Below are 16,680 nucleotides of genomic sequence, written 5' to 3' on the forward strand. Positions count from 1 at the left end.
CTTTAGCATCACCACTGCCTATGTACATATACCAGTGGAGTGGATTTAATCGCACTAATTAGAATGCACTTAAGGCAAAATGCAACATCTACTGGAATAATCTGAGAGAAAAGATCTCCACTTCAATTTATTCTCCCCCGTTTGGTCTGCGGGGGGGATGAGCGGAGGATCTGTTTTTGGTAAACGAGTGAGCTGCTGGTGTCTGGTGGTTGGGTGCATGTGTCACTTTGCACTGGTTGCCATTTCGAGGATAAGCTGCAGGGAGGCCACTACTCATAGGGAGGTTTTGAGTGTGTGTGTGTGTGTGTGTGTGTGTGTGTGTGTGTGTGTGTGTGAGACATAAAGGAGATAGAAGACACTCAGACAGAGTGAATCAGAGTGAGAGCGACAGAGCGCTACACAGATTTAACACTGAACCGTACCTGTGGGTGGCATCATGCCGGGGGACATGAGGCCGGGGACAGAGTGGGGCATGATGTGGGGGTTCTCTGGTGATGTCACACTCTGGGTCCTCTTCGGAGGCCGGCCAGGTCTGGAGCTAAAAGAGAGAGAGGAGGAGAAAGGAGGAAAATAAGGGTGAGAGACTGGCAGAGGGAGGAGGGGTTGTGTGGGTGTTGGCGGCGGTGGTGGTGGTGGGTGGTGGGGGGGTGTTAACATTTGGAGCACTCCAGAATGCAATTCCATTCCAAAGAGCTAACATGTACTGTAAATAAATTTCTTTTCAAGGACAGTTGCTTTCTGCAGCTCAACATAATAGACTTCCATAACTAATTAGATTACACGGTGAATTCATTTCCTTTATTGAAGATCAACCACTTTTTGATGCATAATTCATAACCTGTACCTCGTTACCTGTTCCTCCGTATTAATATCCCCACACTATTTGAATTGCCTCGTTTGCATATGCTAAAATCCAGTGCGCGGCCCTCGGCCTGGAAATTACATGTTAACTTGTTATAATTATTGCAGTCAGGCCACTATTGATTTATGAGACTTTTAAAAACCAAATATGTGTAGTTCTGGTAATGAATGATATTTTAAGGTTCTTCAGGAAATTAAAAGGCAATGGCTGCCTTAGGAAATGTTCTGCTTGCTTGATTTAATGCGTGCCTTAGCTGGAAGGTGGTGTGACAGAGTGATTCAGACCTGTTGGACGGTTCTGATGGGGGAGTTTTATTACACCAAACGAGGGGCACAGATCCAGGCGTGATAAATGACTGTGCCACCTCACTGTGGAGGAGAAAAGGCCTCCAAAGCAGATACACCCCTGACTTTCCACACATCTTACTCCTTCACTTATTAATACAGCTTCGAGTTGCAATCAATACCTACTTTGCTGGATTATAGTTACAACGAAAAGCCCACGGGGTGAAGAAAAAAAAAAGAAGAAATGCAATGAGCATGTAATGAGGGGGCCACGATCCTTTGGAGGTACATTCTTTATGAACAAGGAGCTGGATGTCGCAGCTGAAGATGAATTATGGTGACTTGACACAGGTGACATATTGGCTTCATACATTATTTCGCATACAATAGTCCATTTCAAGCTTAACCAGGACACTAAGTTCCCTCCGATGTGAACTTCAAGTCGTGAAGCTTCATCCGTCTTTAAAACACCAAAGGGTTTCCGTGCTGTAATTAAGGGAGGAAACATGAACAAATACGTTTTACGTAAAAAAAGGACAGGGCCTGAAATCAAACCTGGGAGATATTTTTTTGGGCTCTAAGTAGAAGGCATTCAGGTTACTTATTATTCTGTTACAGCTTGAAAGGGTGTGTGAACATTATTGCACATTAATGTCACTGTCAAGTTAGTTACAAGGTGTGATTTTTATTTTGGTCTCGAACAAATTCTGTCTGTAAAAATGTCTGTTTGGAGAATTATCAAGCTTTCGCCACGATGCTCTGGTCCCTTGAATCATAAAAGATAAAAGCAGACTGTTATAAGTTCCTAATTTAATTTTTCAAATATTTTTTTAACATGATCAACGACTTATTTGATTTTTAACAAGTTCATATCCAGCATTTTTTTAATTAAATCAATAAATGTAACCTACTAAAAAGCTGATTCTCTTAAACAATAATTACTCATTCTGGACGTTATCAAGCAGTACAGTGCATGAGACTGTTTGTGTTACAGTACATTTCCCTACATTTCCCAAAGGCGTTATCTACAGGGGGCGAGGCAGTGTTTTAGCTCGGATACCGCGCCGCCTTAGTAGCGGAATTTATTCAGCCGTGTCTTGTGAGGTTTATTTACCTCAGTTCTGCTAATAGAGTGCAGCCGCTCTATCTGTCTGAATGTGCTGACTCCCTCATATGTACCAGCTCTGGAGGTTTTAGGACTAAAAGCAAACCTTCACTCAGCTGTGTCCCTTCGGATGAGGGGAAAACACACAAGTGATAGAAAGAAGTAAAGCGGGAGGGGGAGCGACGAGACAGAAGGTAGGAGGAGGGCAGCGAGAGTGAGAAGAGAAGAGGGAGAGAGAGAGGGAGGGAGGGAGGGAGGGAGGAAGAGAGAGAGAGGGGCAGAAAGAGAAATGACTGCCCGCTCAACCCACAAACGTCTGGAAATGTAATTCCTATTTCTATAGAAGCCCCTCTTTGATCTTATGAGAGGGAGAGATCGCAGACAGTTTTGCTGTCATCACTTTCACTTGTACTCCGGCTGAATTATTTATGAAAGACCTCAATGGAGGGTATGTGATGGGTAAAAGGGTTTTTACCAACAATGCTAAAAGCACAAAAAAAAGTCCCCCGAATGGACAAAAAGGTGTCACATCAACCTCGGATCATGTCAGAGGATGTGAACCCAGGTGCAAAGACCCAGTTAAGTTAGGGTGAAGTTCACGTGGGCTGCAGGAGAAAGTGTCCGGGTGTTTAAAGGGGATCGTGTTTCTACTGCTCTCTGCACACAAATAACACTGCAGCCATGAAAACTCAGACAGAGTTTTAAAAGCATTAGACTCAGGAACCTCCAAGCAACAGGAAAGCCTCTCAGAAATTAACTTTATTTCTTCCCTCTCTTAAAACTGAGGTGTTTACATTTAGAGAAATGGTGAAGAGGAGATGCTCCTGTGATCATCATCCTCTTTTCAAAGCCGTGTGATTCATGCAGTTTGGGCAGGATCCACCTAAACAATGTGTAATTTACTTCCTTGAAACGCTGCAGCTGAGGCACGGTGCTAACGCCTCCAAACAGCTCCGCGATGGTCAGAGCCATCCAGGCTAATAAGCTGGGTCCAGAGAGGAACTCAACCTGGCCTCAAACAAAAGAGCCAGGCTATTTATCAAGCAGCAGATGCTGATTCCCTAAATAGCCTGGCACAGAAACTGCTCCAAACTAGGCCATTATTGCAAGAAAAAAAAGAAAAGGAAAAAAGATAGCACAACTGGATTTATGATTGGAATTTTTTGTTCTTTTCATTTCTCATCCGGAGTTTGTTTTTTCTTAATTTCCTCCCTGGTTTTCTCTCCTCTGTGTTTCAAATGTCTCAGAAAATAAGAGGCTCCGAGGTTTTTAAATCAGACTTATTTGGACAATATTATCTCTGCATTGGAGGTCAATCATGAAAGAATCTAATTCCCTGCTTTATTTATATTTGTACTACAGATATTCAGGGCCCTGATATCTCTGGCTTCAATTAAGGAAACAAAACAGGACCCAGCAGCTTTAGGCTGGGGGCCACAAATATGTTACACATCTATTCTCTCTTTCTTGTTTTGCTGCCATGGTGAAAAGAAAATAGTGGTGAACTTTCCCTGAACCAGACTTCCTTTAATGGCCCCGGCCGTGTGTTGACCCAGCAGAGTCGGCTGGAACTTGATACTATCCAACACACTACGCTACACAGGCAATCAGATTACACGGGGCCCAACAATACACTACACACGAGTCCAGTTTCAGTGCTACAATGCAATAAAAGCCCAATAATTAAATTCACGTTCTCACCCCCGTTTACAGGAAGCCGACACAAGAGGCGATAGGTAGAAGAGGTATAATAGCGCAGGAGATCTCAGGGAGGTTTCAGATCCCTCTGCGAAATTCTGACATCTCACTATCACGCTCTTTTCTGTCGACGGAAGCAGTGACTGAGATCTTATTACCCAGAGCGACGTTAATGCAGTGATTATGATCTGTTATAAATCAATTGAAGCCACAAATGTAATGTTTAGCCCAAGCGAGCGCACTCCCTTAGTGGATTTAGTTACACACAAAAATCATCCGCTCCTCCCATCTTCGGAATTCAACCCGATTGCATCAACGCCGATTCCAGTTTTGCAGGAGGGAGGAAAGAAAGAAAAAACAAAAAAAGAGCATAATATTATTTCCTGCTGCTTGTGATTGAGCCATTAACCTTTTATCTCTGGCTTTTGTTTGACGTCCCTAAAAGGTAAGGATGAAGATATTTATTCCATTTCCGCCCAGTCGGCCAAAACAAGCGAGTGAATCATTCCGTCTGGGGCTTCTGTAAACAAAAGGCCTCTCCAGGTCTCTGCCAATCAGGCCTTATAAAATATTAACCCAATGTCATTGCCCTTTTAAAATCTCTCACCTAGAATTCCCTAATTGTTCCTTTTCTTTATCTCTCCACTGCAGAGAGTAAATAAATTAACAAAATAGCTTTTATCGCCCTGAGTAACCTTTTAACTGAAGGATTATCTGGGGTTTATTTTTCATTTCTCTCACAGCGATAGCGGAGCATGCCCCATTGATTGGTTTGCTGAGGTGGTGACCAGCCATGAAAACAAGGTCTTATTGATAAAACAAAGCAGCTCCTTACCTTTTAAGTGCCAGGTCAGGCAGAAATTCAGAGGCCTCAGACCATCAGGGGCTTCACTATATGCTGAGTTTATAGCTTTTTTTATTTTGGTTTAATCAAACTGTTTAACAATATGCACACAAATCCCCTGAGAGGTTAACTATGTCTGTTGCAAGACAAGGATAATGCACTGTTTTCCTAACTATTTAAATCCCTGCAGATGAGATAACAGATTTGTTTGAGAGACAAACATTGAAATTTAAAACTTTCAGAAAATGTTTGTTTTCTTTGCTTTAAGGATAAAAACTGCCTCAGAGCTCTTTAAAGAAAACTGACATCCAATGTAGTGAAAATGAAGATATAAAGATTAGTGCTGATAACACACATAGCTGATTTGAATGAGATCACAGATCCAGGTCTCCCTACTTCAGATCAGCTATGGAGGAGAAACCATAGAAGGACAGATCACGACTCAGTGTCCATGCAAAGTATTTTTTATTAATTATTTACATCTTTCATTTTCAATTTATCTTATTTAACTTTTCACAATACTTAAGAAATAAAACTATATCAATAAGAAATTAATCTTTAAAGTAATTTTAAAGTAAAATTAATGAAAAATATGAGCTATTTTCTGGTTCCAGCTTCTTTCAAATGTGAGAAATTAATGCTTTTCTCTATTTTATGTCATCGACACTGAATATCTTTGGGTTTTTATCAGGTCAAACATCTGGAAAAGACACATCGGAGCTTACAACGTAAATAAACTACAATCACAGTTATTATTTCAATTTTTTTTTTACATTTTATAGACCAAACAACTGCTTAATTATTTAAAAAATGACTGTGTAATTAATTAATAGTGAAAATAATCCCAAAATGGAGCCCCATGAAGTAAAAATAGCAATAATTTGGCAAAACTGTATCCCTGAAAGTGACAGGTATATATGTTCCCTTCACCGAAAAAAGATACAAAAAAAGAAAAGATGATTTATATTTCTTGCTGACCTTGACAGTCTATTGGTTGTGATGATCATGATCTCGGAGTCACACTGTGATACATGGGAATGTATTCACTCATCCATCTTCCCCATGCATCCATCTATCCTCGCCCTCATCTTGTATCTGTATTTGCATTGAACCTATTCTTGGATTATCTCAATCAGCTTCCCCTTGCACCTGTCAAACACAGGTAGCCATATCGCACTTATCTGATCTAGATAGCTGGATTACAGTGAGTTTGTGAGCGTGAGGGGGAGTAAAAAAAAAAAAACACACGCACATACACACACACTTTTATTTATTAGGGGTAGCAACAGCTGCATCCGCCTGCAAACTGTGAACCTTTGTTACGGAACAATATATCACAGATCAAATGGTGTGAAATCAAAGCCGGGAGAGAGTTAGCATCAATCCCACTAAAACCCTTTTTAAAGTGCTGTCTGTGCTCTGATCCCTGTGTGGACTAATGTGCAGGGTTGAGATCAGTGGTGTAGTTGGGAGAGTGGGTGCCTTCCCCCTGTGTCTTCGTCTGGGCTCCAACCTGATTAGAACCACGCAGGCTGAGACCATCGCAGCGCCTCATGGCACTAAGGAACTTCCTGTTCCTTCCTCCTGCCCCCCAAAGCCTGCATGTGTCATCAAACCACAGCCGCTCTTTTAGACAAAACCACTGTTACAGTAGCTCCAAAGAGCTTAGTCTCGTAATCACACACTATTAGAGCCATTTGAAGCCCCTCAGCTGTGAAATAGAATCTAAAAAAGATCTAAAACACGATAAATTGCTGATTATTCCCATGCATCATTAATGTTAAAAGCTGATTTCATAATTGTACGTCCCATAACTACAGAGTCTCCGATTGTTTAGTATCACATCAACAGACTCTGATAATGAGTAAGCAGACTTTCTACATCGCGGGAACTGATGAGGAAAGCCTAATTGGTTGACTTTTCCATGCCTAATGGATGATTCTCTTAATTAAAAAGATACTGTACCAAATGTTAGGAATCAGATAGCGCTTAAAGTAAATGCAGTTAATCAAATGTATGAGAACGAGCAGTTCCAGGAAAGCCTAAATGAGATTGGTAGATATGATTTTGCTCCAATATTTATTAATTGCGAGTGCCTTTGGTTAGTGAAAACAGAACAGGTCTTATCTTCAAACTGCGAGGAAATTTCATCTAACCACTCTCACTGATCTCTCTTTTTCATGAAGTGCGATGCATATGAAACAAGTCTTCAAAACAAGGCTTTAAAAACTTACCCAGTCAGGGTGCCTTTGAGGATATTTAATTAAAATCTAATCCTGCATTCATTAAGGCTCACATAAATTAAGCTGTCATTCATAAGATTTATGGATTCTCATTTGCATATTGCATACAATTCATCAATTACTCAAGTATGAAAGGAGCGCATTTCCCTTGGAGCTGCCTGCTAGCCTGCCAACATTTGAAATGAGAGAAAGAGCACGACTGTCAGGCATTCACTGCAAACTTTTCCCCACAATGTCTGTGCACTGATTAATCTCATTTTCTAGGCATCCCTTACAAGATTGTACACAGTCCAGCTGCACTTTTCAATTATTTCTCCTGTCCTCTCAAGTAACTTTGAAAGCAGGACGGGCTAAATGTGGACTGGGGGCTACTTTAGTCTTTATGTATATAACATGTCTTTTTGCCGGGATAATCATAAATTAGAGAGAGGGGTTTTAGTGATCCTAATGGAAAGGAAATGTTGTAATTTTATTGCAAATCCCATCAGGCAAATATTCTGCATGCTATAATAGCATATTTCCTGTCACATTTAGAGAGGAATACATCCAGCAGGCATTCTGACAGAGGGGGGAGAGGATAGAGGGGGAGGGTGGATGGATGAGAGCGAGAGAGAGAGAGAGGAGGAGAAGAGTGGCAGAGAGAAAACAAAAGAGATGTGGAGAATCATAGTGCTAAACACATAAAAAAAAAAAAAACTCCCTTTCTGGACGTGAGGCTATGGGAAACACAGTATGGAGTAAGTGCTTAAAGCAAGCGGAGCGTGAACGCATCTAAGATAAAAGGTCAGGCAAAAACAAACAGACCACTCGTCAGGACGAACGGAATTAATTGACTCATTAATATGCATGGCTAATAAAGCTCAAAATCCTAAAACAAAAATCATTGTCAACCATTCCCTTTTAATGGCTCTTATTTTCAGCTTGAGAAGAGCCGGTCTACAGGGTGTATCAATCTGAGGAGGGGTGGAGTTCCTCCAGCGCACAGACTCGGGGTAACCTCGGTGTTGTATGCTCATGTCCTCCCCAGCAGACAAAGGCAGAGTTGTTCTGGTGGAGGGATTAATTGAGAATTAATCCCAGTTTCTGGCAGTGGAACAGACCGGCAGTTAGAAGTGAAAGTCATCCTGAAGGGTAGTTAATTGGTTCCCCATAGCAAAAGCTTTGGAGAACAGAAATCAAGCTGCATTTTCATTAATCCTCCCCATTGTTTTGTGAGATTGTTGTGGAGAGTGACTTCAGATAGAGTCAATAGTTAAGGCTTTTAATTTGCTTTTAATTCCACCAGTGGGGTGACAATTAACAAACCCCAAAGAACAATAGCTGTGAAAATTATGCGTTCGATTGACTCTAAATGACTCTGAAATCAAAAACCGATAAGCAATTAATATACTGTACTCTACAAATGGTAAGTACCTCCAACATGCTCCATCTCCGTCTGTCCCTCCACCTCTCTCTCTCTCTTCTCTCCATATATCACTCTCTCACCACTAAAGCTTTTGAACTTAGGGAATAGCACCACCAGATTGTCGGATGTGATTAATTTCAGGTCTAAATGGACACAACAGACAGAAAAGGGGTGATGTAATCATAACACGAGGAGACGCAGTGACTAACGGCAGAGACGGAGGAGGAAGGGAGAGCAAAGATAGAAAGAGAGAGAGGTTGAGAGAGAGAGGTTAAGGGAGGAAGAAGATGGAGAAAGAGACACAGAGAGCGACTCTCACAAACACACTCCCAGTTCAAGCCAAACAGGAAGACCGTGGTGATTAGCATTAATTGCACTGAGGATTGGAATCCTGTGTGAAACATTAAACAAAAATTATCTGGTGTTTATTCGATTTTTTTCTCCTGATTCTCTTCTCTTTTTTTTTTTTAATAATTAATGAAAAGTAAATACTTGTAGTCCAAAAAGATCTGGAGAGGAAAAGAAATGTTTACATAATCAGGAATAGTGTTCCTGTCTCCCTCTCTCTCTCTCTCTCTCTCTCTCTCTCTCTCTCTCTGTGAGTGCATACATGGAGAGGTTAGGGCTGGAGCCTGCATGCTCCTCACTGTTCCCCCATCAGAAGTAACAGGGTCTGTTCCCCCGAGTGTCGACTGCTGCGGAGAGTGTTTGCATATTTAGATACAAGCAGCTCTGTTTATGCAGCCCCACTCTCGGACGCTTGAGTTCACTCCGACGCGGACCCTGATCAATTTGGCCAGCTGTGCTTTAAATGCTGTTTACAACAATAACATTGCGGCAAACGCAGAGCAGGGTTTAGCGTGCGAGCTTGCACACACACACACACACACACTTCCCATAGAGCGAGAGAGCGAAAGAGAGAGAGAACTTCAGAGGGAGCCCCCGGTCTGCACATTCCCAGACGAGCATTTGTACTGAGTTAAAGACGAATCAAAGCCTGACTGCTCTGCAAGAGACGGAAGAATTGGATTCCGTCTGTGTACATCTCTGTGATCCTTCCGGAAGAATCTCTGGCTGCAAGCAAAGAGAGGGAAGGAAGGGGTGGGGGGGGATAACAAGAACTCAAAACTAGAGTCCCAAACTGAAGTGGGCCAAATTGAAGGTGGCATGTAGCAGTTACAGCCTTTATTCCTGACGAGTGACTGGCACCGAGCGCAAAGAAATATAAACATCAGGCTCGCTGAAACCCCCCCCCACACAAACACACATACACAAAAGGAGACAACTGCTTTGGACAAGCTGCCGAGTGTTTCACAAATAATTCTCTTCTGGTTGAAGATGGGACGTTCCCCGAGACTTTAGATTCCTCTTAAATGCTTCATAAGAGATAGAAAGAAAAAAAAAACTCCATTTAAGTCTGGCAGGAGAGCAAATAGGCCTACTCAGCAGATAGCGGCGAGGCTGCTTGTGTCTTCTCGCTTGATGATATAATTCTTAATGTACAGCCTGACTAGACATAAATCTTACCCAAGCATCACCTCACCTGAATTCTTTTCTCCCTCTCCTTCTCTCTCTCCCCCTCATGATGAATTGTTTGCTACATCTCGGAGACTAAAACCCTTCAACCTCTTCAAACCCGGGTTTCTAATAACGCGTAGGTGCTGGGGAGAGGTGACAGCATGATGAATATCACAACAGACAGCTCCAATATGGGACAATTTTACCAGATCGATATCTCACTGCAATATCAGAGAAAAGGAGCTGATATTAGTCTACACAGTGTATTACAGATGGGGTACATTTCTTCTCTCTGCACTCCCAGTGAACCTAGGCTATATTTCATCCTTGTCGGCAATGGTTTACACACTCACAACCGCTCTGGAAACTAATCATAGCGTGGTAGCCACGCCAGATGCATCTGCTTAAAATTATCCATATGTGTGACGCATCCATGGCCCCCTCGTTCAACACGGCGATGGACTTGCAAATAAACTGTGAATCACATTAGAGGATGTTACAGACCATTATTTCTGGTGAGAACAAATGTTTTGTCACATCCTAATAGAGAGACATCGGGTCTCATGTGGGAGATGCGACTCCTCGATGGCAAACGGAAGCAAAAAATAGGTTTCTCATGTTTATAAATAAAAAAAGAAGTACACAGAGAGTAAAATGTCATTGAGCAGAATGTTTGCATTGAGGGAGAAAATACACAGTAAAGTAAAGTATTTCATATTTAAGTGACTAATTCATATATAGTTTGATGAGAAAGATTTGACTTGAATTAAACCAAACTTGTAATCATGTGAGATCATTCTACTTCATAACATGTGATAAAGCTCACATAAACATCTGCGGCTTTGCGTTATTGTTTGATTTGTATAAAGTATTTTGATCCTGGGTAATTTGCTTGATTATATTGGGTGTAGTGTTTGAACCATGGGTTGTTGTACAGTTACTTTGGATGGTATAATACACATGAGTTACCATAGGTATTTGCAATTGTATAAGATTTTATTTTATTTCTGTCTCCATCAAATACATAAACAAATGAATAACCCATTCCTTAATATTTCTTCTATGGTTTAAAACTTATTGCACATAGGAACTCGTAGATATGTTAAAATAACTGATATAAATACCGTGCATAGACATTCGTGCAGATGAGTCACAGGAGGTTTAATTTGGTGAATTGCGGTTCGGGGGATTCATCACAGTGCAAACATTTGTTGAGCCCCAGATGAATAAATCAATCACAAACATTCTCTGATAAATTAACTGACACTCTTCTGTTTGTCAGGCTCGGCGCTAAACACTGTGGTCAAGTAATGTGTGCCAGAAGAAATGGAATGAGACACCTTTTACTTCCGAGGGAGACGGATGCATATAGGAAGAGAGAAAGAGAGAGAGAAGAGAGGGAGGGAGAGAGAGGAGGAATGACAGAGAGACTGAGGGAGGGAGTGCAGACGTTGCTAACGCTTAATATCTTCCCTCTCCAGGGGGCCGCGACTGAGGGCCCCTCTGCTGTCAGCAGCAATAGGACCAGCCTTTTTGTGAGTGCCCAAGGTTCGTTAAGGGCTATTAATGGAACACAGTATCCCTTGTGCAGGGAACTTGTCAGTGTTTCATTAGAGACTGATAAACATATAATACATAAGTGTCAAACACAGTGTGTATACAGTGTCTGAGCGGTGCAGCGCGGCGGGAGGGGGAGAAGGATTTTGGGATTGCAGTGCAACAGTCATTCCCATGCTCTGCAGTGACAATATTAATGATTTCATGACGAGGGAGGAGCGCGGGGGGACACGTCATGGCAGCGAGAACAGAAAACCCTGAACTGTCTCATCGTCTCAAATAGCGGTTTTAAGAAAAGAAAAGTAGTCTCGGGTCGATATCCAGCCACGATGAAGCAGCCCGGCACATAACTGTTGTTCTCTTTAAGCAGCTCAGGCCCAAAAGTACAAGAAAAAGAAAATACATCATATTCAATTAAAGTTCTTTTTTTTCCACTGCTACTGAACAAATCAGCCCACAGCTGGGACTCTGGGTCTAGTTCACAAAGTCCTTTTGATCATTTTGTGGCAGTAAGAGAGTTTGGAGTCCCACGGAGTACGGAACCAAGCTGATCTTATTATGATAATTGGAATACATCAACTTCAGATGGCACTAATGGAGTGAGATTTCAGTGATCAAGAGCACATATTCAACTGTGGAAGCAAGTTCACTTTTTAGAAGGAGGCATTATGCAATGCTCTGGTTGTGTTCCCAGTAGGCAGCTGCTGAGACCGCCAGCACAACTAAAGAGTCTCGCTTTTAGCTTTGGTGTTGGAGGAGACGCTACACTCTGATGTTTAGCGCCGAAAGAGGAGTGCGGCTGCGGCGAAGTCACATCTATTTCCCCATGAGTGAGTAATTGGTTACCATGACCATTAATCAGTTAATCTTCTCTTTTTACCCCCTCTTTTCAACGGAGAAATATCAGAGGTTCAATAATTAAAAACGTGTCAGGTGAAAGTCCAACGCGCTTCCTCACACTGTATGTTCTCACATTCCCTGCTTTGTTCATCTTATTAACCTCCTCTCCACTCGCCGCGCCTTTAAATGAAATCTTTAGCCCCTTACATGTGAAATTAAAACTGCCCTCCCTTGAGCGCTTTTAATTATTCTTCTTGAGGAGAAACTTCCACTTCCACTTTTGTCAGAGCGGCCTTCTTTCTTCCCAGTCGCCCTTTTCCTCACTCCCACTCACTGCCCAGGTCTGTCATGCGCTTCACTCCTCCCCCCAGTCCGCTGCTCACTTCTCTTTTTTCCGCTCTCTTTCTTTTTTCTCTTCTTCTGCGGGTCTGTTTAATTCTCACCTTGCTCTGCCCTTGTCATCAAGCCGCTGAAGCACAAAGCCAGGAGCAAGGGAGTGTTTACTCATTTCCCCACTACATTACCCCTCCTATTAATCACTGCATGGAAACTTCTGGACACTGAAACATCTCTGCAGTCGCTGCCCCCGCTGCCCCCGTGTGATAACAGGGGCCAACTTTAAATAACCAGCATTCTGGAAATGATCTCGGAATTTCTTAAAGTTACGAGCAACCTGTTTGTCCACGTCAAAGAAGGGTTCAACATGTGTAATAAAAATCTGTCTGGAATTATGCATCTGTGGAAAATAACCATAATCAAAGTTCTCCATAAGCACAAAGTTGATGTAAACATTGGTTGACATTGAAATGCACGGTGTATTATGTTGTGCACACAGGACGGGCAGAGGTTAGTGTCTTTAATTAATCGCTTTTAATTGCATGTAAATTGTGCAGATTAAGAAAAAAAATGAGAAGCTGTTTTTTAAGGAAGAGGAGGAGGAGGCAGCGTCTTTCTCATCACTTACTTTTCAGTGAGGAAAAATTAAGTTTGCAGAAAGTAAGTTTTATATCAAGGTTTCCTTAGTGAGATTATTGTTTTTTTATTCTTGTTATACCCGTCTCTGAAAAGCAGGGATAAAAAAAAAAAAATCCTACAACATTCCCAGTCCTACACGTCCACGGCACCCTGTGAACGAGGCGACGCCGCTGCGAAGGATTCTTATGAAATTCAATTAACACGCCGACAGCTTTCGTTGTCTCTCCTGCCCTAATTCCCACATTCTCGCTGAAATGACTGCATTCCCAGCGATTATGCTAACCACTTGGAGTGCACCATAAATTCACAGGTCTGGGAAAGGCTGTAACGAGAGCTCCTTAAATATGGGAAGGAGACGTTTGAGAAGATGGATCGCCGTGGGCTAGCAGTCCACTGGTAGTGGGCAGGGGGAATCTGTTTGTGGAACACATGCGACGAGCTGCTATACCGCTTCTAATGAGGCTATGGACATACGCAGCATTATCATTAATGATTGAACCCCTCCTTCTCCTGCTCTTTCTTCCCGTTTTTTTCTTTCTCCCCCCCTTGTTTTTTTTTTTTTTTCCTGCCCCAGCCCCCTGTCCTTTTGCAATTATTGTTTTACTGGATAGCCCACGGCGGCGGGGTGCATGTGTGCCGGCTATATATGGGAAAGTGAAAGAACCCAAAATATTTGAAATTCAAATAAATGAGTAATGTAAATAGTTTTTGAGAGAGTTTACCCAGGGAACAATGGCCCCTTATGAGACACAAGTGTGACAGAGGGAGAGAGAGAGAGAACGGGAACGCTGGTGCAGGGGATCAGAGTGGCGGGGGTTGGAGGGATGATCCAACACAATGTGGCCCTTCTCCTAAAGCAACTTGTTATCAGGCGCTACGCAGAGCCCCCCATTCAATCTGCATTTAAATACATTTCAGTCCACTCACTCATTTGCATTCATTTCTCCCATTATATTTGAAAATGGCCAAACGTCTAGCCAGCACAATGTGAGAGCCTATCACTAGCCAGGGGAAGCCCACACCTGATGCCAATTTAGCCTGCTTGGATCTATTCAGTGCCATGGCCTGATCTGACAACTCCAGCTCTTCCCCGTCCAGGAGACTTTTCAATTGGATCTGCTTGTGGTGACAAAATTGTTTTGCTCATTGAGTTTTTTTCCTCTTCTTCTCCTGCCCCTCCTCCCTCCTTTCCGTCTCCCTCGCTCTGTGAGTATGGGTGTCTATTTGGGAGCCATGGGAAAAGGAGAGGCAAATGATTCTCAGTGGCTTCTGATTTCCACTATTTGTTCAGCATTAGGCCCACTTATCTCTGAAAGAAAAAGCAACATGTGGAGAGAAAGTGACAGGCAGAAACTCGGCCTTGCTAACAGGCCTATTGTGTGCTGAAGATCTGCATTCAAACACGAGGGGCCCTCCAACTCTTTCTTTCTCTCCCTCCCTCCCTCTCTCTCTCTCTCTCTCTCTCTCTCTCTCTCTCAAGCCATAAAACTTGCACATACTTGTGCACAGACCTCTGTCGCAGTCAATTACTGATGCTAATCTGTACGGCAATGGAGAGTAAATATTTCATTACTTTTCCAAATAAACAGTTGGTCTGAGCCCGTGAAGTGTCATCTACGCTGTGAAAGGAGCGGTGACGTTCACATTGAATTACGCCCATAAAAACCAGCTCCGGGCTCCTGAAGTGGAGTTTTTGTGCTGAGAGCTCACTACGAAAATCATTAGATTTGGTCGCAACATCTTGAGATGAATAGCTGGGTTGAGAGCCCAGCATTTACACAACGGCACCTTTTCTTTGGCCCAGAAACATTCTGTGAGCGCTGCCCCCCTCCTCTCCTCTTCGTCCAAGCCCCCCCCCCCCCCCCTTTTTTATTTTAATGCTTTAGAGAAAAGTTCATCAGAGTCTGTGTCTCGACTGAGACTGCAACACCGCCCTCCCTGCAACATACAAACTAAGTAGTGTTGTGTGAGATTAGTAGATGAAATAATGCGAGGAGCGGAGAGGGCAGGAGGGGGGGGGGACTGGCGGGGGGTTGACAGAGAGATCCCAGAGTCTACTGCTCATTAATCACTGCAGCGTCTTTGACCTTTCATTTGCCAAGGGCGCAAAGAGAGGAGGAGGAGGGTGGCCAACGCTGCTGCTGCTGCTAACGCCAGGAATGAGGGAAGGTGAGCTGGTGAGTGGAGGAAAAAGAGGCTAAAGAAGAAGAAGAAGAGGAAACAAGGACCAGGAGACAGTGCGGTGCTACAGAGATACGCTCAAGTCCAGAGAAGATGCCACAACACATTCTTAATGAAGAGTGAAATTAATCAGCTTCACGGGTTGTTAGATGAATCAGGCGTTTCCCAGCCCCTAGGTGGTATCAGCTGCTCTGCTCCGCTCACCAGGCCTGATAAAGACCGATAGGCCCCTTGCCCATTTACACATGTTATTAAAAGAATTACAAAGATGTCTGCTCTGCTCCCTCCCTTCACACCCAGCCTGGGCTTTGGGAGCCGGGTGCTGGAAATGGCAAGGGGGTGTGACATTAGCGTCAGGCATATTTTTAGCATCTGGCTCCTTCAGCGCTTGGTTACCAGGTGGGATATTGTAAGTGAAAGCAGCCAGGCAGCAGTGTCGGTGGTGAGAAAAGCTCGACACACCACAGCTATCGAGGAGAAAGTGCGTGTCTGCACGAGTTTGTGTGACGGAGAGTGAAAGAGAAGAGAAGGAGTGATGGAGAGAGAGAAGAGGTCCACCTGTAGAAGCTGGATTGCGACCCTGCTGTGGAGACTTGTGGTGATTGATACGTTAAACGATGCCTGTTGTACATCATTATATCTCTATTGTTGATTGTAACTCGGAAACACACTCCTGTAATTAGATAATGAAGTCTCAATGTTTCACAACGAGAGCGCCATAAAAAAAATACTCTAAATAATTAAGCTGTGATAGAAAATAAATGATAATACAGGCTAATCAAGTGAAAGTAATGCCACTTACGGAATAATACGGAGAATGAGTGATACAACTGTAGCATAGTTTAGCATCAAATATGGTGGGCAGTTATTAATATACATTTAAGCTTATTTTTAACCCTAATTGATGTTCAAGGTTAATCTAATCAGACCAATTGTACCTCTGAAGAGCCTGCTCCAATTTAATTGGCTATTTTTATTGCCTCAGTGAGATTTTAATTGAAACCAAAAGGGATCTAACAACAACTGTGACATGTTGATGTCTGGGGGATAGTTATAAATATGTGACAAAATATGTGCATTATTAATGTGATTTCTTAATGCATTATTGTAATGTGTCCCCAGAAACGCAGAGATATAACTCGAAGCAGCAAAGGGTGCGGGCGGAAAA

General features: G+C 42.8%; 1 protein-coding gene across 1 annotated transcript in view; it reads right to left on the minus strand.

Moving 5' to 3' along the window:
- dachd (dachshund d) overlaps positions 1 to 16,680 on the minus strand; it is a 114,692-nt gene that overhangs the window by 43,404 nt on the left and 54,608 nt on the right. Inside the window, exon 5 of the mRNA XM_069533574.1 lies at positions 423 to 538. Coding sequence (XP_069389675.1) covers positions 423 to 538 — 116 coding nt within the window. The remainder of the gene's footprint in view (positions 1 to 422; positions 539 to 16,680) is intronic.

This window comes from Paralichthys olivaceus, chromosome 10, assembly GCF_024713975.1.
Source record: "Paralichthys olivaceus isolate ysfri-2021 chromosome 10, ASM2471397v2, whole genome shotgun sequence".
Lineage (NCBI taxonomy): Eukaryota > Metazoa > Chordata > Actinopteri > Pleuronectiformes > Paralichthyidae > Paralichthys > Paralichthys olivaceus.